This window comes from Myripristis murdjan, chromosome 10 (genome assembly GCF_902150065.1).
Source record: "Myripristis murdjan chromosome 10, fMyrMur1.1, whole genome shotgun sequence".
In the NCBI taxonomy this organism is placed as follows: domain Eukaryota; kingdom Metazoa; phylum Chordata; class Actinopteri; order Holocentriformes; family Holocentridae; genus Myripristis; species Myripristis murdjan.
Window position 1 is genome coordinate 5,041,852 of NC_043989.1, and position 24,911 is coordinate 5,066,762.

The following is a 24,911-nucleotide window of genomic DNA, read 5'->3' on the forward strand; positions in this document are numbered from 1 at the left end:
AGGCCGTAGGTCCATTTCCTTCAAAATTCACTATGGATCATCGAAACTGAGCCAAGCTGGCATAAGGCTTGTTGATATCTTATTTAGTTTTAAGGATACTGACCAATCAACTTCAAAAGGGGCGTGGCTTAACACATAAATGGATACAAGTCAACAACCATTGGGCGAAACATCTTGAAACCCGCAGTGCCTGAAACATACCCTGAAAGTTTCATTCAAAACTGACCACCAGGGGGCGCTATAAACGCACAAAATAGGCGTGACGTAACACAAATCAGACTATAAATCAGAAGTTGTTTGTCCAGCCTTTGCAAAACTTGCAGGATGTGTTCACATAAGTACCTGCAACATACTCTTATACTCATGAGTTGACCACTAGGGGGCACCACAAGTACAAAAATATCATAGGATAGCACAAATCAGACTATAAATCATTAGTTGTGTGTCCAGTCATTACCAGTCACAGGATATGATTGCAAAGTGTTGAATCACGTGTGTAAAAATGGTTGAACTGCTCAACAGGGGGCGCCACCCGCTCCAAATATGTGCACGTGCGTGGTGCAAATTTGATGATGAATTGATGATAATTTGACATCACCAAACTGGGTGGGTATTTTTGATGACGCTGCTGAAGCTTTTAACGTCTCACGGTCTTTGTTGGATTGACTCCCGGAATCGCCGCTCGCAGATATGTCCATCATATATTTGTGTCTTGATATTTTTGCCCTTATTTACTCCTGTGTTTTTGTTTTTTCTTTACCAAAGGTGGTGGTGTTACAGCGGTGCCTGAAAGTTTGTGAACCCTTCAGAATTTTCTCCATTAGCTTTTGGCCAAGAGGTTCACAAACTCACACGAGTGTTTGTACGATCAGATCATTTTCATCTGTAAATAAATGACTATATTAAATGTTTTTGTCTCATTTTTTACATTCATTTCTGTTCATCTTGTTTAAGGACTCGTGTGAACATCTGATCATGTTTGAGGTCGTATTTCAACACAACATATGCATGCTGAATGTTCAAAGCTCCAACATAATCTGTATCCCATTTTCTGGATTTCTGTTTCCTTAAAATAAACCGATCAAAAAAATTTTGCACAAACTTCTACTCACGACACTTTTTTGTGGTTGTATTGAATTATGAAGCCCATATCAGATCATATCGTGACATGAGCACTGCGTCCCCTCCCTTGTGTGATGAAAACCGAAAATGTCATCCCGGAAACACTCAAAACAACTATTTTGACAGTTTTTTTTATTTAATAAGCTGGTTCATAAATTATCGCACATAAAAGATTCTTTTCAATAGTTACAAAGTGGATAGCAACTTCAGTTAGCGCCTGGAAAAAAAACAACAAATGAGGAGGAGGGGCGGGGCGGGGGGTTTGTGGACAGACGGGGTTTTCTCAGTTTGATCTCGACAAACCAGAAGTTCAAACAGCAGGAGGGGGAGGGCAACGAGGGAGGAAATTCAAAAGTCCAACCACTGTCGAGTTAGCTTCCTGTCACGCAGAGAGTCGTCGTCTATCCTCAGACTAGCAGCAAACAAAACTGCGACATGCGTTTCTTTCAAAGCGCATGCCGGAAAACAACAGAAGGAATGCTTGTTTCTATTCTCCAGTGTATTCAAAAGAGGCTTTTAAATAAAACGGGGGAGGAGGGGAGTGAGAATTAATTTAAAAAAAAAAAAAAAAAGAGACAGCACTAGCTACATGTGAGGCTTACGAAAAACAAATTCAACTAAAAACTCATGGAAATGGCGTCTTCTTGGCTTGGCGTTCCCCCTCGTGTGTCGGGGGCGGCGGGTTCGACGGCGGCCTGTGCGAGGGGAGGAGAGGCGGCGGAGGGAGGCGCCAAGCTGTCTGGAGGAGGAGCCCGGTCCACTTCTCTGTTCGGTCTGAAACGCTTCCCTGCTCCCTCAATTCACTTCTTTTTTTTTTGTTTTTTTGTTTTGTTTATAATTCTCTCTGACAGCTATCCAGTCGTTTTCTGGGGGCGGGGCTGCTGGGGAGGGAGGGATGTCGGGGGGTTTGTTCGCACCTCGCTGGAACCGGTCGGAGGGAGCGATGAGTGTCCGGCGTCAGTGGCTAACGCTAGGTTTCGTTCTACGAGTCCTTCACTCGGGTCTGGGGAGTCTACTTGGACATCTGCTGCTGGATGTGCTGGATGAACTCGTAGTAGGAGGACGCCGCCTCCGAGCGGTCCTCCACCAGGTGCTGGAAGAAGGTCGACTTCGCTGAGGCATCGTCCCTGCAGGAGAACACACAAACACACACACACGTACACAGTCAACATTAAAGGAAGAGCTAGACTTAACTAAACACTTGCCACATTTACAGTTTAAATTTCGAGAGTGACCTTTAAATACAGGCAGCAAAATCAAAGCCATTGTAAAAAAAAAAAAAAAAAAAAACAATATTTTTTGAGAAACAAAACTCACTGCTTCCCCATAAAACCAATGTGTAATTAACTAGAAAAAGACAGAAAGGCTGAATAAATTCATCGACTTTTGGATTTCTCGACACAGAAAAAAATTAAAACCTTCTGAAGACCCTCTGAAAAACGTTCCGTGTTACATGACAAAGAAATAAAGGCTGTGTACGTGTTGCTGTAAAAACTTTCAGCCTGCAAAAGTAGCAGAATTTGTTCTTGCTTTTAGTTTATTTTTTTTTATTATTATTGCCGATAATAAAAAAAACAAACAAAAAAATAGACTGGGAACAGAAAACAACAACTTAAAAAAAAATGTGGAGGAGACAAAAAAAACAAAAAAAACAAAAAAAAAAAAACAAAGGCTTGCTGTGTGGCCGTCCTCAAATGAGACATACAACATAAAAGCCAATACAACCAAACACATGAAAATTAAGGAAAAAAAAACATCATAACCAAGGTATTACAAGTGTCGACACTGATTAAGTTTAAATTCAGTTTGCCAGTATTACAACCAGTATTGAGGAATATCAGAGTCAAAGTGACAGCACCTCCAAGTTATTGCGTTTTCAACAACTTTACATGCTGTTTCATGTTATTTTCGGTTGTTTACATTTTTTTTTTCCATGTTAGAACTGAAACTATGATGCAGTGACTGTCATTGGGAAAAGGAAAAAAGTGTTGCAAGCTCCCAGGACAGGTGGCCTCTACAAAAAAAGACCTGCTTTCCTTCTCCAGATACATTCCCACTGATGGGCACCTCACAGGTTCCCTCAGTGAGCACAGTGTGTGTCACCACGTCTGCATCCCTGTGACATCACCCCGCCATCACTTTCATCACATGCGTTCCCCGTTTGCCCTAAAGCGATGCAAACATCCGCTGAGCCACCGCTCTTTCCATCAGCGGTGACATAAACGCGGTCGAGCGACAATGCCGTGCCGCCGGAGAGAGAGAGAGAAAGGAAACTGAAACAATGTGTTCCCTATGGAGGCCCTTTTTGCCTGCGCTGTCAGTCGGTGAGCTCACTGCTTCCTGTGTGTGGACACTGGAAGTAGCTCGGGTGCGTCTCCGTTAAGGAACACTTCCACTCTCACTTGATGAGCGACGCCTTGTTTTCTTTGTAGCAGCGGGCGAGGAGAGTTTCTTACACATCTGTTTGTTGTTTTACACATTTTTTGAAGTGTGGTGGGAGCCTGGCGTCCAAACCGGGCTTTCCGTCTGTTGCTGAAAGATGTATTACAGCAGTGATACGCAGTGGATGAGAGCTTTCACATTATCTGTTCTGAACACTCGGTGCTTTTAATCCTCTGACGTGCAGGAAGTGATGTGTCTTACCTTTTCACATTGAAACTTTTAAACGTAGACTAAAAACCCATCTCTTTGGCCTGGCCTTTATGTAGTGTCTTATAATATTATAATTTTATAGTTTTATAGGTACTCTACTACTTATTTACTATTAATTATTTTATCTGTATTCGTTTTATTGTTATTTATTGACAGTTTCTATTATATTCTACATTCTATTTTATTGTTTTTCATTTTGTTTTTTATATTTTTATTCAGTATCTTATTCTTGAGTTATTCTATTATTACTGTGTCTTTATTGTTTTAAATCGTTCCATATTGTTTTTTATATTTTATTCAGTATTTTATTTTATTTATTTATTTATTTTTATTATTTATTTATTTATTTATTTATTTATTTATTTAATTTTTAAATTAACCATATTTTATGAGCATGCATCGGTCTCCTTGTCCTTTCACTTCTTATTTTATGCTTATTTGTCAATCAAGATGTAAAGCACCTTGAATATCATGCATTTGTTTGAAAGGTGCTATATAAATAAAATTTGATTGATTGATTGATTTCAGTTTGTTTGGGACAAACTGAAGATAAACTGGGTTGTTAGCATGAGCGGCGGCAGCCAACGATGACTTAAGAAACAAAGAAAAAAAGAGAGCGAGAGGGAGACTAGATCTTGAGGATTACCAGTCATTCGCAGTCTACCTGATATTCTGAGAAGGGAAATGTTTTGCTGTACGTCATGCTTGCCTCACAACAGCCGTGATGACCTGACCTCACTAAATGAAATATCAAAACCACAACACACCTCGTAACCCGCCTGGCGCTCATGAAACACACCGTCAGATAAGACGTGAATTGTAAACACACAGTGAGTAATGCAGCAGGTCAGTGTCACGGCTCGTCATACCTCCAAGTATTTCACATCATTCTCTTCCTACTGAGTCACAGGCCCTCTCAAACATCTCCCTGCTCTACAAACAAAGAGAAGAAAAAAAACAAAACAAAACAAAAGATCCCTACGTCGCTCACTTTGGGCTTTTATTTTTATTGCCCTCCTTTGAACCTCAGGAACAGTAGCGGTTTTAGGCACGGGCGAACTGGGCATTTTTTCATGTCACGTGGGGGGCGGCATGAGCGCCAAAAAAAAAAAAAAAAAAAAAAAAAAAAAAAAAAAATCATCAGCGCTGCAAAGCAGTTTTCTATAACCGTATTCATCTGAATACAAAAAAAAGACCAGTGGTGGTTCTGCCTATGTTGCCGCCCTAGGCGAAATTACTGGCTTGCACCCTTTCATGTTACTACTCCAACCCCCCCGCCCCCGCGGCACCATCAGGTGGCATCACGCGAGCCGGCCGCAGCACCAGCTGGCATCAGACCGCTCACCTGTCAGATCCAGCAGACCTGACCGGGTGGGCACGGTACCGGCCGGTGCCGCAGCCGGCTCGCGTGATGCCGACTGATGGTGCCTCGGCATGTGCGGGTCAATACGGTAGTCTAGAAAACTGGCGATTTTTTTTTTCTCGTGCGCCCCCAAGTAGATTGCGCCCTGGGCGGCTGCCCACACTGCCTATAGCAAAAACCGTCCCTGTATAAGACGATATTTTTTCCATTGGGGTCTAAGCAAATACACATGTATTGTTGCATATGTAAACCAGTAGGTAGGCTCGCCTGATGCCGCGATTACCGGCGAATAGCCGCATTGCGCAGTCAATAATCAACCATGTTGTCAGTGTCATTGTCTGTTGTGCTGCTGCAGCCGCATATGAAGGGTAACACGAAGGGCGCAAGGCAGCAATTTCGCCCAGGGCGGCAACATGGGCAGAACTGCCACTGCTCAGGAATACTGGTCACTGTGACCTCTGACCTTCAAACTAATCCGTGCTGGTTGCTTGTAATGTTGGTGAAAAGACCCGTCAGCGAAATAAGTGCCTCAAGAAGCAAAAACTCAAAACAAATACATAAAAAATGTACGTTAAAGACATGTGGACTCAGAGTCGATCCAAAGATCTTCAGCAGAGATCTATGGAAATGCGCCTGTGGAAATGTGGCTTCAGAAGCTGCTTAAAACAGTCCAGGGATTAAACTGGTTGGGGAAGATGAGTCCAGAGAGTTGGGGCTCAGACTGCATAGGTCACCTTTTGTTTTGATGGATGGGAGTGGTCGAGAGGTCGTAAGGGGAATAAGGAGATTGGAGATGTAACCGGGGGCAAAGCCGTGCAGCGCTTTTTATGTAATCGATAGAATCCCACCTTGTAAAGTGTTTAAAAACTGCCATGTGACGTCAGTGAGCAGCACTGAGTTGTAGAGCTTTGTGTGAGGATGGGAGGTGCCACCTTACTGTAACCCCCTCACCGGACCCTGAGCACTTACTTGATCACATGTAGAGTGGAGCAGAAGGCCCTGTCGTCCTGCAGCCAGTCGAGGAAGGCTCGCACTCTCTCCGACAGAGGAGTTTCCAGCTCAGGAATGTGAGTCTGACATTCACACAGAGGGAGAGACCAGAACAAAACATCCACGTTATTGTTTCTCACCACTGTGCCATATAGAGAGAGACAGAGAGAGAGAGAGAGAGACAGAGAGAGAGAGAGAGGAGGGGGAGGTGACAGACTGGATGGAAATACATAATGCAGATATTCTTCCAGGCTATACAATGTGGTGGAGAGAAATATGCATGCGGTTTGGAGGGTGAAGCATGTAAGTGGTTTAGGGGTGCGACCGCTTTCTAGAGAAATGAAATCAACAGCATGCACGCTCGCTGGCAGCTGCTGTTTGTTTGCTCTGGGTGTTGTACATTATGTGGTGATGATGTGACATTCCAGGTAGCTGCTGTGTTTTCGGTAACGAGCAGGAAGGCTAAAGCAGCAGCAGCAGCAGCTCTGTTGTGTGACTGCCGTGTTTGTACAGCGCTGACGGGAAGGGCCGCGCTGTTTCACTGAGAAACTCTCTGGAAAAGCAAAATAGTGAGTCATGTTCAAGGGAAAGAGGGACAATACTGTATTTCATGTAGATATGTATGTGTGTGTGTGTGTGTGTGTGTGTGTGTGTGTGTAAGTGTGACAGAGAGTGAGAGCTGTTAAGTTGTTTATATCTGTATTGTTACTGTGTACATTGTATCATTAGTCAACTATCCATTTGTTTATTTATTTATTTATTTATTTTATTTTTATTTTTACTAATAGTGTTGCCATTATCACTGCTTTTTGCTTTGGCAATATAAGCACTGCCTTGTCATGCCAATAAAGCTCTTTAAATTGAAAAATTGAAATTGTGAGAGCTGGGTTCAAACTAATCTTCAACCCAAGTTCAAGACGTAAAATTTAACTGCAATTGCTGTAATCTGACAGTGTTTGTTTTCTGTAATTTATATTTTGTGGATGTAAAACTAATCTTGTAGCAGAAGACGTTGTGTGTTTGAGTTTTGAATAAAATCCACTCCTTAAAGTGACTGAATTTAAAGTGAAGTGACTCCCACCCTGCCTGATGTACTTTGTGTGTACCTACAGATGAAGATTTCATTTTTACAAAACGCTGTGTATCTATTTGAGAAAATATTAGCTCAAGATCATCACTGAACACAAATCTCATGTTCGGAGGACTCAGTCTGTTAACATACTATTTTATGATGCAAGAATTTCAACTACTACAATAAAAAACAATACCATCATTTCTGATTTTTTGTCAATAATGTAAGAGAAGGCATCTTTTTTCTTTCTCCCATCAGCAGATCTCATTTTGAAATGGACCTGCATGTGTACAGTGTGTGTCTGAGCGTGTCGGACTCACCATGTTGGGGGGCATTGCAGCGTAGTTCGGGCAGCCCAGAACGTCTCGGATGAACATGTCGTTGCAGCATTTGCCGATCCACAGGTAAAACACCTGGACGAGGGGAGAGAAGAGAGAGGAGTGTTCACACTCTGTGACACGCAACTTACTATCAGCAACTTCAGCACATCCACAGCTGATTCCTGTTTTGATCCCGTTTGTAGTTTAGCAGGAGGAATAACACGGCTGAGTATTCTTGTGGCTTTCGAGGCTTTTCCTGACAAGAAACAGGCTCTGAAACTCCACTGAGAGACCGACCCATCAAACCTTTTAGGCAAGAGAACAGGGTGAGGCAGGTTTCATTCTGCACTTTACAGACTAATGCCCCCTGAAGCTGCTGAGGAAAACACTAATCTCACCTCCAACAATGATAATCAATAACCCACTCCATAACATTAATGGAGGCAGCCTTGTGTTTCCCATCTTATATATTGTTTATTGAAAGGCCAACACTGATTTAGTACACTGATCAACCCTTACTGCAGCTGCTTTTAATTACTGATGTCTGAATACTCAACCAAGTTATCTGTGGATGCACACACACACACACAAACACACACACAAGTTCAGTCTTTTTAGATGTATTATCAATCACAAAGGGCAGTAGCGTCTCCAAAATCCTCATATTCACAAAACAAGAGAAAAAAAAAGTGATTAGAAAACAATTCTCCTCCATGTGTAGTGTAACATGAACGACTTGGATGCCCAACACTGAGTGCTTACGTTGCCGCAGTCCATGAGGAAAGCTCCGTCTCTGCTCAGCCTCTCAGCGGACAGGTGGACCAGAGGCAGCTGAGGCACCACCATGTCGTTCAGATGCAGCGCCCCCTGCAGGCCACACGGGAACAGTGCAAGGAAACAGAACAGATGGTCAGTGGTGTTGCTCTGACTTGTTTACACCACGGTGGTTATCTAGAAAGCCGGCAGAACTCTACGTTGCCAACGCCAGAGCTGAGAACCAGTCATTTATTGGACACTCCAACGTTCAGTTTTTCAGACATTTGCACATCAGTGACAAATGGGCAAGACATGTGGCTCGGGGACACTGCTGCAGAAACACTGACAGCTATTTCACAGCACATATATCGCAGCACATGAAGGACAATAGGCTATAAATACGACTCTACATACAGAACATACGTGCACTGTATATAAAACTCAACCCACAACCTAAATAAAGCAACCAAGGGCGTGTGCTTGTAACTGTTCAATTTGAGACATGAGAGAAATTAGAGGGATGCAAGGTTACTGATGGAAAGTAGAATAAGAGGGATGTACAACCCACAGTTCAACAGTTCAATACAGAATACACCCTACAAAGTTCAGCGTTACAAACACATCGACCGTATGAGACATCTAACCACACACCGAGCTGATGAATTAATGAATATACCCGAAATGTTTGTTTTTTCAGTAGTCTAAGGAGACTTTCACCTTTAAAAAAATATTTGTTGATTTAATATTGTTATCTCAAGTTACTTTTGGAAATAAGACAAAATACGGAGAGCATTGGAAATAGAAGTGTTGTTTTTTTCCTCCCTGATGTGCAGAAAACAGACCCAACCGAAACCGAAATCGTGATCCAAAAACTGTAATACAAACTGAACTGTGGGTTTACTGAACCGGTGCACCCCTAGAAAATATAAACTTTTTAGTGTAAATTTATCACTGACTTTTCAATCTTGGGAGTACAGTGGTCCCTCATTTATCGCGGGAGTTACGTTCTAAAAATAATCCGCAATAGGCGAAATCTGTGAAGTAGTCAGCTTTATTTTTTACAATTATTATAGATGTTTTAAGGCTGTAACACCCCTCACTACACACTTTATACACTTTTCTCAGACAGGCATTAACATTTTCTCCCTTTTCTCTCTTGTTTAAACACTCTCAAAGTTCAAACCTTCGTAGAAAAATAAGTCCAGTATTACAGAATGAAACCAAAGATCAAAACCTCCCGGCACGGAAGAGATTGATTGACAATGGTCTACAGTCCCTTAGCCAATCAGGACGCAGAACACAATGCACTGAAAAAAAAAAAAAAAAAAAAAAAAAGCATGCAAAATTGCACTAAAAAAAATCCGCGAAACTGCGAGGCCGCAAAAGGTGAACCGCGTTATAGCAAGGGACAACTGTAAACACATTGTATTGGGATATAATCACCCTTAGCAGCTTTTAGAATTTTTCAAGTAATTTATCAGGTGATTTGTGATTCAAAAACATCCAGGACAGACCGCTGTTCAAACCGCTGGTCAAACTCCTGCAGGTCTTTCACTCCACCGCAACACAACACCTCATCTACAGCCCACTGTGTAACATCAGCAGAGTGTGTGTGTGTGTGTGTTGTGTTTCCCACCTGGTCGGACAGGGTGTCCAGCCGGTACAGGTCGGGGTGAACCAGGCGCATGAGCTGCTGCAGTGGCTGAGTCTTGAACTCACACATGGCGAAGACCCGCTCATCCAGCCGCGTGCTGGTGCCGGTCCGCAGCGCTTTCTGTGAACAGACACAACTCCTTCCTTTACTGCAGCTGCACTCTACCGCACAGTCACGCTTAAAAACAATGTGCCCCTTAATGAACGAATGAAATGTGAGTGTTTTGTCCTTTCTCGGTTAAGCTTTGGGATATACAACATTTCCTTTTTTTTTTTTTTTTTTTTTTTTTTTAAATTAAGTCATTGGATACGCTTTGGCTTCATGTCTGTGATTGTTGTTGCTCAACGAGACGGAGACAAGTTGTTCATTTCTTAAACCAGAAGCTCTGATTCTTTTGGTTTATTTAAAACGGTCAGTGTACATTAAATGTATTGTAGCAGATACTGCACGGTGCTAATTTCTGTTGTTGTCCGTGGGGTGTTCACACAATGCAAATATAACAAAAACATGACAGTTGCACATGACACTAATAAACACACCTGTAGGACAGGGTTGAGAGGCATTATCAGACCTTAATGACAACATGACTGTCTGTCTTTCAGCCATTTTTAACACTACTTTTAAAATTAATACACTCTAATTTTTGCAGGGATAGTATTCCACTGATTTGTTGCTGCAACTGAAAAAGCGTTTTGAGCAAATTTTGTTGAGCAGTATTTCATATAATAGTCTTCCTTCACTGATGATCTTGTATGGCGTATGTTCACTGTGAGCTTTTGGAATAAATTGTTTGTTAAAGTTTAAACCATGCAGTATATCATAAAGTAAGCATAATTTGGTTATAAACAAAAACATTACAAAGCTCAGTAAGTTTTTTTTTTTTTTTTTTTTTGTGATATACTGCAATGGTGGTAGCTGTGAACTTAATCCTGCTGTTCCCTTGCTGGCGTCGCCATGCTGCATGTTTCCCTGACAGAAAAGATGCCATGCAGATCAGGTGTTAACGCTGCACTGCCACATGTTTTAAGGGACGTTGCAGCTTTGTTCGTTTGCACACTGGTTCTTAGTAGATTGACAGGCTGTTCATTTGGCCGTGACCTCAGGTGCAACGCTCCACAAAACTTAATTTGTTTGTTTGAGAGAGTTTTTGCCTGTCTCAGCTCTGATTTTAAAAGCCACTGGAGGAATCACACCGGCAACGCTGCTGACCAACAAACTTTCATCTGACAGTTGAGATGATTCATTACATTTTCCTGAAGGTTTGCTGAACTGAAATCTATAAAGGGGAAGTAAGAACCTTTCTTAATCCCCCAAAGCACAGAATTGCTCAGAAATTGGCCAACAGCAATTTGGTTTAGGAACAAAAAAAAACTCCCCACCCACTAGAAGTACAAGACACTTCTAATCTGTTATCACAACACACTTCAGCTAAATAGACTAACCCTCGAGCTCAACTGTAATCTACTAGACTGCAAAGAGAGAGAGAATAGTTACAAACATTGATTCAATGATCAACAATTCAGCTCTTTTAAAATTAACCAAAAGTATTACCATTTTGTAATTTCATTTTATTCATGACTTAATGTTTAAGGGGTGGAAAATTGTTTTCTCATGAGTTGTTGTGGCTCAGGGTGGGTGTTAACAAGGCTGGACAAATGGGAACATGTGTCAGACACTGGAAGGGTGTGTGTGTGTGTGTGTGTCTAAATGTGGACACACCCAGGATGAATGCATGAACAAGCCCCGGGTGGATGAATGCAGTCATTGACCATTTAGGGAGTGTGTATGCCTGTAAACTGTGCTTGTATGACGGTGTGTGTGCAGTAAATGTTTCTGTAGTTCACCTTAAGGGAGTGAGGGTGTGTGTGAGTATGTATAGTATGCGAAGAGAGTGTGTGTGATTGCCTGTGCGCAAACAGAGTACTTATCCAGCCTTCCTGTCTGAGAAGTATGTGTTAACATCTTTGTGTCTGCATTTTAAGTGTGTGTGTGTGTTTGGAGCCTGTAATTATTACACATGACACATGTGTGTGTGTGTGTGCATGTTCTGTCGCCTGTCGAGCAGCCAGACCTGTTTGAGCAGAGCGAGGACGTAGAGGGGGAAGAGGCGCAAGGATGCGGGGGCGATGAGGCCGGACTGCTGCAGGCTGGACACGGTGTTCTTGTAGGCGCTCAGCGAGTCCACCACCGCGTTCACCAGGGCGTCCCGGGCATCCGACAGGCTGGACGATATCGACCGGTCGATGGCTGGAAGCGTCAAGGCAGAAATGACAGGATTAAGGCAGGTTTCATAGCAAGCATAGGCACATCTGGTGCATGTTTAAAAACCTAGACAGTGTCAGAATCTGCTGTGAAAATGACGAGCCTGTTTGTCAAAATTATGATCACATCTGCCATAAAAACGCTGCTTCCTGTCACAAAAACGATGCTGCAACTCAATCTCACAGGTACTTTTAGCTGTAAAGCAGATTGTATCGCATTTCTGTATGTGCTAAATAAATAAAGTCTGACTGATTGATTGAAGGGTGGAAATAAGGCTATGAGCTGATAACAGGCCTGATAACAGCCAATATGCAGTAATACCAATATCAATATTTGTATGAACTGAAACTGCAGTTAGAAGAGTGCAACTGTAATAAAGTTGTGCATAAAGTTGTGCATCAATCCTGTTCCTGTTTTGTGCCGTAAAGCTACAGAGGAATATCCACCACAATGGCACACAAAAAAACATATAGTGGAGAAGCTGCAAATGTTCCCTCAGCAACACCTCCTTGTTCATGGTACTAGAACTGTCTAAAAATTGATTTGGTAATGATTTACTGATGTTAAAAAGCTACTCAAGCACATTTTAAATATTTTACAGATAGTGCACAACAGTCAAAGTGTTGCCATTTAAGATTACAATCAACAATGCAACACTGGGGCCAAGAATTAGAGTAAATATGGAAAATATTGAAAAGACTGGCAGCTAATTACTGGTAAAATAACAGAGACCATTGAGATGGAGATGGTTCAGACAAAGGAAAAGGATAAGTTTTGTATGACTGTTTCCTTTATCCTCTTAATAAATGTGATAAACTGCAGTCTGAGTGCTGCTACAGAATTTCCAGAAGTACAAAAAATACATTTAGTTGTTTTTTTTTTTTTAATCCTATACCATTAAATAATAGTCTGTACAAAGTTTCCAATAGCAGTGCAGCCTGCTGTTGTGCCTTGTGTTCCTTCATTATGCGCACATCGTCTATTTTTAATTCTAAAACAGTGACGCTAAAATCAAATTTCCATACGCAAGGCCAAAAGCGTTCCCGTTTTGTTCAGTTAAGAAGTTCAATCTCCAAACCAAGGCCTTGTGCCAAAAACACACTGTGACATTTGAGATTTTCAGGCTGGTGACTCACCCATGTTGGCGAGCAGACACGTGATGGCCTGGACGTCGGCCCCGGCGTACACGTCGCTCAGCTGGTTGACCACCGGCAGACAGAGAGTGTGCACTCTGATACGCCTCTTCCCTGGACGGGCACATGATCAGAGAAACTTAATGGAACATCAGAGTCCGAGATGTTATCGAGCTGAGAGAGAGAAACTAAACAGAGTTTCTGATGCTGTTTTGTATCTGACTAAACTTTTCTGACATGTATCATCAAAGTGGGTTACAATGAACCATTCAGCATTGACTGCAAATATCTGCGCCGGTATTTGCTCAGCTGTGGTTTGTGTTCATGTGCGCATAAATATTTCTTTTCATCTTTACTTATCCTGTGAATTTTTACTGAGTAGCATGCTCTTTTTCTTCAACACCCCGATTCATGCCAGCACGGCTCTGCATGTTTTCAGCAGGGAGAGGAAAGCATGCTCCGTTCACGTTCCCAATGTAGATTTGCCCCAGCATGATTTGGAGTGTGTGTGTGTGTGTGTGTGTGTGTGTACCTTTACTAGAAGTATAGAGCAGTGCAGCCTGGAAACAAGCCAGAGAGGAGTCTGCCAGAGAGTCTTCGATTGACATCTGGACAGCGAAGGCAGAGTCTGGGTTCACATTGGCCAGGGACAGCAGGTCAGTGGAGCGGACAAAGAAGTTTCCGTGGAACGTGTGGATGGACAAACCTGGACACAGAGACAAAAATATATGAGTGGCAGAAAATTAGCAGAATGGAAGCAAACCGTTCAGGTAAACAGTTACAAAGACAAAAACACAAATGCAAATGTCCAACAGTCAGTGGCTACATTTACATGCACAAAATAATCCAGTTTCTGCGCTTATTCTGAAAAAGACAATATTCCTGCTAAGCTGTTTACATGGCTGATGAAAATGAATATTCCACTAATATTACCGTTTGTATACTTCCAGTTTCTCTTTCACTGATTCAACCACCTTATTGAAAAGGTCAGTGTTGCAATATTTGTGCATATCCAAAGATGAGTTGATATCTAAGTCTTTCATGATGTTTAAAAGCAGGTCTGTTTTCTCCTTCCAACCAGAAATGTGGGCTCCTATTTTGTGATTGCAGCTCTAACCCAGCACAGTGTACATGAGCAGAGAATACTCCTAAAACCCAAATAATATCACCATATCCCACAAGACTTAAACAAAAATGCTATCTTTATAAAAAGGCCTTATTAGGACTTTCCTATTGGAATATGCTGTTTAGATGACTCATATCAAAGGAATATTGTCATATTAGGCATAATACCGGAAAAAAATGTACTGACTATTTCAAACATTTTCAGTCAGACAACAAAGACAGTTTGGGCTGAGTAAATGACACTATATGTGCATATTTTTGGGGTGAACTATTCCTTTAAAAGGCTGTTTACTTCCCACTGGGTGCTCTAAGTTTTCTCTGTCTGATGCCGATGTAATGCATGATGGACAAAAGCTGACACGTGTTTAAACTGAAGTGAAGAGCGGAGCCGCAGAACATGCTTGGTAAACATGGGTTGGACCATCCTTTTTGGATTATTTCCTGAAATCTGGAAATTCCCTTGTATTCCCAAATTCAAGCTGGCAAGTAAATAGTGAGTGTCTTGGGAATTTTGAGAATCCCGCAGCAGTGCAGCTGGTTAACTGAAACACTACATTAGTAGAGAAACATGTTGATCACTCAATCAACATGAGCAAGCATCATCGGGTTATTTTTTCTCTGCTGTTTAAATTGTTCATATTTCTATTTTTTATATATTCCTTGTTTATAGCGTATATATTGCTTGCTGCTATTTATCGTCTGTTTATACTGTAAATTTGCACATTGCCCACATCTATGCACATTGTATACATCTATGCACATGTTTTTTTGCACATTGGGTACTTAGATCTCTAGTGTCATCTTTTATTCTTTATTTTTTATTTATTTAATCTTGTAATCTGTGGATACTGTTGAAAACTGGGAATTTCCTTTGGGATGAATAAAGTATCTATCTATCTATCTATCTATCTACCTACCTATTTATCTATCTATCTATCTATGTCTAAGAGCCTCTCTGCATTATAGACAGAATTTCTGGTGAAGTTGTGTGTGACCTTTTTTTTTTTTTTAGAGAGATTTTTTTTTGGTATTTCTGCTTTATTTGACACTCATAGTAGAGAGAGACAGGAAAGGCAGGGAGACAGACAGGGAATGACATGAGGTCGAATGTGAACCCAGGACGCCGCGATCAGGACTCAGCCTTAACAAGTGGCATGCGCTCATATCCGGTGAGCTACCAGGATGACCTGAGTGTGTGTGTATGTGTGTGTGACCTTTGACCCTGTCACCTTTAGTGCATCGTATTCTCATGACAGCCTCGAAGCCGATCTTCCTGGTGAGGTAGCGCTCCAGATCCTTCTGGAACTTCTCCAGCTGGGCCGTGTTGTGTACGTGGTGGAAGGAGGGGTAGTAGTAGATGCTGCCGGCTGAATACTTGGAGATGCACGCTGGGGAGAAAGAACATGAGGGAGAAAACTCACAATTCACCCGTTTATTAAATTCTAAATGCACTGCAATTCACCCAGGCCACGTAGACTAAACATGTGAGGCAGGAAATTCAACTCTTTAACCAGCAACATGTCACCATCTGCTGAATAAGTTCCCCTGTCCCGTGTTTTCCTCCTCTACTTTAATAAGGTCTTATCATGAAAACATCTTGTGTCCTCCCTTAATCCTTAGCTCGTTCTCTTAGTTATTTTCCAAGCACTAACAGTATTTCTGTATGATTGTTCTCAGGCGTTCTGCGGGTTTCTGAAAGTCTGATTTAAGATGTTAAAGACCTTTTACCACGATCGGGAATTGGGTTTCAAACCAGTTAAAAAAAAAAAAAAAAAAGACCAGTTCTTACTTACAATTGAACACAGCTGAGGAAGCCTCTGAGACTAAATGACTACTATAAATAAAAGGACACTGCTAAATTAAAGTGATATGATGTCCAGTCAGACATGCTGGGCAAACTGATTTATTGTCCTGTATGTGACCAACTACAAGTGCCAGTGATATAAAATTACAAAAGAAAATAAAACTGGCTTTACTGCAGTACCAGCTCACATCATTCAGTGAAACTACACGATTCTTGGCATTTGCTTCAGTTCGTCTACCTCATTTTCCAACTCGACTCAACTTAACATCAGTAAATGTGAGGAATCAGTCATTTTATGGTTGCATTAAAATGAAATAACTTTCTCCCTGGATTTCCTGTTTATGGAGTTTGGGTTTCTGTATTTGGCGCTCTTTTCTTAATCTGTTCAGTCACGGTGGCCATCGCTGCTCATGCTAACTACCCAACTTCTATCCAACTTCTGTTTACTGCAAACTCACTGCTGCCAGAAACAAAATACATCACTTCCTGCGTGCTAAAGGATTTTTTACTGCAGGAAAAAAAATATGCTTTCATAAACTGAATTTATACTGCATCACGATTATATCACTGTTGTCTGCTCAGCTAGTAAAACTGTTATCTACGTGAACATGTCGTGGATTATTACTTTGCTATTTTATTGTTGGTAATTTCAGACTTGACAGATCTTTAAGGACTCATGATTACCCCGATTCGAGCCTCCCTGACTGCAGGAATATTTTGTCACGTACTGTGGCTCTGACCCTTTACCTCATTCTTGGCTGCTTGTAATGTTGCTGATCTAGGGAACGAAGCCTTTTCTCCTGATGAGCTCATTTTAAGTTGCTCTAAACGCTAAAATGTGAATGCTGAAAATGGACAGCGGGGTGTTCTCACCTAGCGAGGCCAGGTCAGCGTACTGGGAGCTGAGCAGGAAGAGATCCACTCCGATCTGCTGGCCCGAGCAGTCCAGAGCCAGCTTCTTGTAGAAGTCTGTGGCTGGACCCAGGTGCTGCACCCCCTGCCATGATAAAAACAAAAACACAGTGAGAAAAGCAGCAATAAATCCCCTTTTCCCTCTGTGGGTTAGTTGCCATGAGCAGAGTGAAGCACCAACACCAACAGGGTTACAGGGTTTCATCCCATAGGTGGGAGCGTAAGGTGCTTTGTATAAAAGTCTGCACCAAATACTGTGAGTTAAGACTTTTGGAGAGTGCAGACAAGAGTGCACAATAAACTGGAATGATGAAGAATGTGAATGGTTGACTGCGTGATTTGGTAAGTATATATTTTCCTCATTTCAGTCACTTTTTCCTCCCTCAAAAAATCCTGGTGAAAGCACAGCAGCCAAAGCACAGAAAATCACGTTCCCCCCTTCACCGTCCTGCACCCCAGAGACGGAGAGATCCATCTGTTCTTAGTTCTTTTGTTGCCGATCTTTGGAAACCATTACTAGAACTTCTTGGGAGTTTCTTCAGATCAAAAATAGATCACAGATGAGGCAATGTGGGAAATTACGAGCATCAATAAATCAAGGTCCTGGAACCAAAAAACAAGACTTGAGTCCGGTGTCCTCTATGGATGCTCTGCGTCTGAGATGAAATACGAGATCTGCTTCTGATGCTGCGTCTCGTACATACACCGAGTCGTGGTATGAATATAAATGTAAAATAAAGCAGTGCTGGATATGCCAAGAAAATAAAAGAGAATATCCCATTGTGGGTTGACTGCGGGATAGTCATTCCCTTGCCGTTTTTCAAATGATGCATCTATCATATGGTTTGGTTTAGGCTTCCTGGATCACAGGGAAGGCAGCACCGCCATCATTTAGAGGCCCCGGTTTATATTAAAGATCCAGTTGGCTACGAAAACATAAATTTTGCAGGTGATTTTTGGGTCAGAGTTACCAGTTACCAACTTTAAACAAAGAAAAAAAAGCCAATTTCATCCCCTGGATATGTCACCAATTCTGTACTGTCAGTTCCTTGGCTCCACTTGGGACCGCACTAGCAAGACTGATTTACATACGTTGAACTCTAGAAAAGTCAAGAAGGGAAAACTTTTACGCTTGGTGTGTGACACGTTCAGTATTTTTTGGAAACTGCACTTACATTATGCCCTTGACTCATGAAGTCTTAGGGAGATTTTGTAAATATGGTTATATCACTGAGTCTCGCGGCTTGATACTATCACAACACCTGGGTGGCAATTTGATATGTATTATGATTCCAAAGTCTTGCCATTCTGTAAGTATTACGATTCAATATTATGATTTATTGCGATTTTTGTTTTTTGAATTATGCTCTAGTTTGTGGTTCCAAAGTTTCATGAGGCTGTGATTATCCTGGAAGTCATAAAAGGTCATTTTATACAGAGAGAGTGCACAAGAGTCTCAGTTTTACAGTCAAACCCAATTTACGAAACTCAAAGACTGGTTCAGCCACAGTATGAAGAAATACACCATTTTAGAATAGGCCAAAATAACAAATTTGTACTGTATGCAAAAACCTACACAAACATAAGGTGGGCATGTTTACAAAGGGGAGACCCCTGAGTGCCCATAGAACCCATTTTCATTTTGGCTATCTGGAGGTCAGAGGTCAAAGAATCCCTTTAAAAATAACCATGCCAGTTTTTCCCTCATCAAAATTTTGCCTAGCTTTGGAGTGATATTTTCTTCCCTTTCCAACAACCTAGCATGACATGCTTGGCACCAACGGATTCCTTAGGTTGTTGAGTGTCATATGGTAACATTATCTTTACTAGTTAAATGATTCACCAATAAAAAAAAAAGACTGATCAGAAAATTGTTTAAAAAAAAGAATCATGATACTTAAGTGAATTGATTTTCCCCATCCCTATTACTGTCTGGTGTTAGTGTTTGAACAGCTTAAGTAAAGATCTGTGACATTATCAAATCAACAACTTTCCACCATGCTACTATTTAACACCAACTCATATAACAGAACAGTAAGACTACACAGGTCATGAATGCCTTTACATTTACTGTACTAAACAGATGCCATCTGGTTCTTCCGCAGGAAAGACCTACACACAGGAAGCGATGTGTTTTACGCTTCCTGCTAAAGTGACAGTGGCTTGTTTGAAATAAACGGTAGAAGAAGAACTGGGTAGTCGGTCTGAGCTGTGAAAATAAACTGGACATCATAGTCCCGTGCACACCGTTTGAATGAAACACCACAGCAAAGTGAGAGCCTACTACCAAAGATGGCCCAGTGCGGTACCTTGGTGCTGGAGCGCTGGTTGGGGTCTTCCCGTGACTGCAGCAGGCCGGCGCCCAAAGTGGGCAGCTGCGTCTGGAACACAGAAACACGCCCCCCGGTGGGCGACATGAGCTTGTAGGCGGCCTGTAATGCAGGGCCGAGGGCGCTGTGGGTCTCCCTGCTCTGGCTGAACATGGCCGGCAGGGACGTCAGCAGGTCCTTCACCAGCTGGAGAGACAGAGGAAAGATGAGGACAAAGGAAGGAGGAGTGGGAAAATGTGAGGAGGAAGAGAAGAGAGAGGATAAAAAACAAGAAAGAAGGAACAGGAAAAAAATCAGACAGAATGATAATAACTAGAGCTATTAAGATGGTGAAAGACTATTTAATTCCAAGTGAGTGTGTGAAAAAATGCACAAACACACACCAAAACACAACAAACTATGATGACAGCGATCAAGGACAAATGAGCAAACGGGGAGTACAGAACAAGGAAAACTGCACCTCTTTGCTTTCCTTCAGGTTCACCATCAGACTGTCATGAGACGGTATGAAGACGTCTGAAAAGCAAGAAAACAACAAAGAAAAGGTGAACCAGCCGCACCGGAGCACAGAGCTCACGTTCCTGTCCAACAGCTACAGCAGCTGCTTTACCCCAGTATTTTTTACAACAGAATAAGGAACTCAATGATTTGTAGCTGCTGACGTTTCTGCAGCTGAAACACAGCAGCGCCTGACTGGTGATAATTTCCCGTCCTGGTCTGAATCAGAATTTTTTTTATTTATTTAATTATTTATTTTACATCTGGCAGTAATTCAGAGTCCTGGAGTGTGTCTTGTGTACGGCATAAATCACTGCTCATTTGGTGAGGAATAAATCATGAAAACCGCTTTTCCAGAAAAATACAATCTTCCTATGAATCATACTCAGTAACAAAATGATTAATAATTCAAATGAAATAAACACATCATCTGAACCTGATTTTATTGATAAAGACCAGTACGGGAAATGACCACCTGCTACGGCCGCATGCTGGTAAATTTTAACAGACTCTGGCAGTTTCTCTACTCCGCAAGTCGCTGTGACAGGTAGCCAGCAAAGACATGCTGTATATTAACCCTATTTTTGTCTAAATGAACTTGAATGTGTCAAATACGGACATTTCTTCAGCTGCAGGAAATAACAAACCAAAACTGTTGTGTCAATCCAGAGAAAGGCCAAAATTTTAAATATCTTATTCTACACAAATAAAGCAAAAATAATCAGCTCTTCCATCTGGGATTTTCTCACGCAGGTGAACACCACCCAGTAGTGCTTCTGCTGGCTGAACGCAGCTATGCCACACATAACATGTTGGTCTAGATGGTTTGCCAGAGGTGAATTCAGTGTAAAGGGAAGACATGAAAATTGCTACGCCACCAGAAACAAATACAATTTTTCGGCCCTTGCGGCGTTTGAACAGTAGTGAATTAGAGTCAAAGCTTTTGAGAGCACACAAGAGCACAAATTTCTCTCTGCATTTCAGCCACCTACTCTTGGCAACTGATTCAAAGAAATATGAAAATAAAAAGTAGAGTCAAAAATAATGTAAAACTTCCAATAAAGGTGCACGTACCGTCGATGTCTGAGACCACCAGCATCTGCGGCTGGGACAGGCCCTCCTGCAGGTTGTAGAAGTGGATGGTGCTGTCGAAGGTCAGGAAGCCCACTCTGATGCGGGAATCCCCGGGTAACCTGAGGCACACGAACCCCGTCACACGGGTTAACCGTGAACATATGTATCGTGAATGTCAATGTGAGCGTATAATTGGCGTGAGAACAAATGACTATGCATGTGTTTGCTCGGCTTTGAGAAAGTGACGTGCATTAAGAGTGTGTGACTGTGAGCATGGGCAGCTTCTCCAGTGAACTTTTTTGCCCTGAAATCAAGAAAACATCTGCATGTGGACTTTGAGATTGAGAAGTGGTGGTTCGGGTTTGAGGTTTGACGCTGTCCAGATGACGGAACTGTGCGTAAAACTTTGTCTGAGCTTGCTGTGTGTGGTTAGTGGAGAGAGGGCCATGAACGCTTTTGAGGGCCGTTCATAACCGACCATTTATTTTCATTTTCTTCTTGCCAGGTTTTTGGGGGAAAAACATGGGACCAAACATTATAGAGGGAAAGAAACAAGTCTATGTCATTTTGTGTATCTTGTTGTGAAGTTTCTCGCAATGTTAAGTTCTGTTCTTGTGCTTTTCTTTTAAGAAACTCCTTTCATCATTTCAAGTTTTTTTTTTTTTTTTTTTAAATCACTAAAGAAACTGTAACTAGACACTAAAACTACTACTACTACTATCTTTGGACAGAAAGAAGCCAACCAGCTAACCAAGTCAGCTGATCACCAGCCAACCACAAAACAACCAAATGTCACAAGTCACATTCACTGTGTGATCCCAGCACTCACTTGTCCAGGTTGTCCAGAAGTGACTCACAGAAGTGCTTCAGATATCCTGCCTCCACCGCGTTGTGGGACACATCAAGCACAAACAGGTAGACTGCCGGCTGAGGCGGCCGCAACTGAACAGACAGGAGACAGAGACAAACTGGTTGGCAAACACATGATCACATCACAGCCCCAGTGTGTGTAATAATACTGAGTAATCAGCATCCAGAAGGCTGATTGTTGTCTGTAGTTCCTTAGTTCAGTGTATCAATATTATACTCCGCATTTTTTTGTTTAAACCCAAGATATTTTCCTACACCTTCGCATGAGGAAGTTGCTATGCAGGTACATGACTAGTCTGCCCTCTAGTGGACAAACAATCACTACATCACTATGTCAAATGAAGAGGGTTTGAACCCAGACTCCAACTGAAGGCTGGTCACCTGGCTGCCAAAATGATTTATTATTAAGTATTAATTATATAATGATTATTCAGACACAAGCCAGCCTTCATGCGGAGGAGAGTTACGAGGTAAAAGTTAAAAAAGAAGAGAGGCGGCTCACCATGTAGTCTGAGGAGGCGATGAATTCCACGGTGGAGTTCTGAACCTCTGGTCTCTTATGGGGCTCGCCGTACGACCTGGTGACCGGATTGTACATGAACTCATCTGGAACTGGAGGAGGGAGGGAGGGAAGGAGAGGGAGATGGTTAAAGAGAGGGTCAGCTAACAAAGAAACTCATTCAGTTCAGGCATTAAAACGAGAGGCAACAACTCTATGAAGCTCTAATATGAACAGTGCAGAAGTAATATCCAGCTTGATAGCATACATTTTTTCAGCGATCTTGTTTTAAATGTATAATATTTGCAGAGCAAATATGGACAAGATGGGATGGGATTGGGGGAAAAACAGGAGAAGACAACAGAAGAATAGAAAATGACAAAATACAGTTTGAGAAAGAACCACGTCTGACTGAGACTGGGCTCGTACCATCGTTGACCCGGTAGCAGAGGTTGCACTTCCACCTGCGCTGGTCCAGGAAGGAGACGAACGGGTTGATGTAGGTGCGACAGGAGCGACAGCGAACTATAGTGTTGGACGTGATCACAGGTAACTGCTGCAGGAGGGAGAGGGGAAAACACAACAGGTGGAGACAATAAAAGACACTGGGTGAATTACAATATGCATCATGTGAGCTGAACATTAACATTTCACGCTTTTTAGCCCTTATCCAAAGTTCATCATTCCTTCCCCGTCATCCACGACCTTTGTAAAACATTCCTCCATTCATTACTGAGAAGACAACTGGCAGCTTTGTTTCCGTACCGCAGGAAATGTGGTTCAACGAGTAACTGCAGCTGTAGCCTTTGTTTGACCCACTTCTCATTCTCTTCAATCTATCTACAGTATGATCGTGTTTCTCTTTTTTTTTTTTTTTCCACAGTTGATACTTCTACCAGATCACTTCTTTCTCACAGCCTCTGCTGGGGAATCAGAGGCTTGGCCCACGGAGGAGAGGGAGGATGACCCCCTCCAATTTTTTTTGAAGATTTTTCATCAAAGGCTAGGTTGTTTAGTGCTGAGTACAGCAGACTTCATAGCCATGATTCCTTGGCTTTTCCTTTCATCTTGGTATTCGCTGAACCCTGCCCTGCATGTTACCAAACCCTGTTTTCTTTGACTTTTTGAGTCACCGGTCTGCACCGCAGGCATGCACTGACACCTACATCTGATACCAGGCAGCTATCAGACTAAAACAGTCCAAATCGAGGGGCCCATGATATCCTTTTTAATTTTTTCCTGCGTTTTGTAATTTAAGCACATTTTGCCATCAGAAAGTGTCTAATCATGTGGTAAGAAAATATTCAGAATTTAGTGAATAGAAATGAACTTGTAACTTGTAACACAATTTTGCACATTCCGTTTTTTTTGTTCATTCGGCTTTGGTGTTGTGAAAAAAAAAAACAACGATGGTAGGGAAAACCCTGATTTTTAAAAATTTCATCCACACTTTGGCAAATTCCATGATATTTTGTGTTTTACAGTTGATTCTGTTTTCATTGTCAAATCCCGCCAGTCTGTCTGTGTTTTCTGCATCACAGAAATCCTCGTGCCCTAAAAATCCCTGGTGACAAACACTGCAGTAAAACTGAAAATAGAGAAAATCTGGACAGGGAATAAACAGTGAATGAAACACACTTTCCCCTCCCTGAGAAGCACTGAGAAGACTTCAGGCAAACCAAAAGGCCCAATTAGCACCAGCAGAGGCTCCCGGTGAAAAAGTATTCAGGATTTGCTTTAACTGGCCAGCTCCCAGTTAAGCAGGGCTTTGCTGAAAAGAATTAGGTATTTTCTGTACAAGGTTTCCATAAGAAATCCATTTCAAGTGGACCAAATACACTTTTCTACCAGCATAACAGATTTTAAATGAAATAATAAAAAACAGCACCCAAACATTGACCAGCTACGTGCCATAGTTGCTGGTGGAGAAGGAAAACGTTCTAACCGCAGCCAAAATTTTGCGAGCATGTAGCTGGTGATAAAATCCCACGCTGGCTCTGAGTTCTGGCAGCGGAGGAAGTGATATCAGTGAATCCCTGCGGTTCATCAGCTCAGTCCCTGTCACGCCATGTCGACTAACACTTGCACACTCATCTATCTCCCTGTACCTCCTCATTACTCCCCTCGTCTTCCTGCCTGTCCTGCTGTCGCTCCCGGAGCTCGTCACAGGAAGCTGCCTATGACACATTCATAACCAGCATTTCTGGTGCTGCCGAAACCAAGAAAAACAAATGTCTTTCGTGGCTAGCAGAAGTGAAAGTGTATGTAAATCTTTGGGTGCAAAAGCTTTTCCTTTCCTGAACTGAAAAAGCCAGCTGTACCTTTACCACTTGTCCTTCTTGATAATCATAATAATTACTGTAACCACAACCTTAATGTAGCAGGTTATGGTGCTGAAATAAACTGCTTTTCCTTTTCATAACATGAATCACAGAGCATGAATGCTAAACAAGTGTTTAAAATTTAAAATCTTTA

At 42.0% G+C, this 24,911-nt stretch overlaps 1 protein-coding gene across 2 annotated transcripts in view; it reads right to left on the minus strand.

The window, feature by feature from the left end:
• Positions 1-1,237: 1,237 nt before the first annotated feature.
• Positions 1,238-24,911, minus strand: part of sec24b (SEC24 homolog B, COPII coat complex component) — a 38,490-nt gene continuing 14,816 nt past the window's right edge. For both annotated transcript variants that reach the window (XM_030061828.1, XM_030061827.1), the window contains 16 exons: positions 22,866-22,992; positions 22,440-22,549; positions 21,897-22,009; positions 21,068-21,186; positions 19,956-20,011; positions 19,475-19,681; positions 17,127-17,250; positions 15,679-15,837; positions 13,857-14,030; positions 13,328-13,438; positions 12,001-12,176; positions 9,912-10,049; positions 8,282-8,386; positions 7,520-7,612; positions 6,107-6,210; positions 1,238-2,249 (listed from right to left, as the gene is read on the minus strand). In XM_030061828.1, the coding sequence (XP_029917688.1) occupies positions 2,135-2,249; positions 6,107-6,210; positions 7,520-7,612; positions 8,282-8,386; positions 9,912-10,049; positions 12,001-12,176; positions 13,328-13,438; positions 13,857-14,030; positions 15,679-15,837; positions 17,127-17,250; positions 19,475-19,681; positions 19,956-20,011; positions 21,068-21,186; positions 21,897-22,009; positions 22,440-22,549; positions 22,866-22,992 (2,031 nt within the window). In that variant the 3' untranslated portion in view covers positions 1,238-2,134. The remainder of the gene's footprint in view (positions 2,250-6,106; positions 6,211-7,519; positions 7,613-8,281; positions 8,387-9,911; positions 10,050-12,000; positions 12,177-13,327; positions 13,439-13,856; positions 14,031-15,678; positions 15,838-17,126; positions 17,251-19,474; positions 19,682-19,955; positions 20,012-21,067; positions 21,187-21,896; positions 22,010-22,439; positions 22,550-22,865; positions 22,993-24,911) is intronic.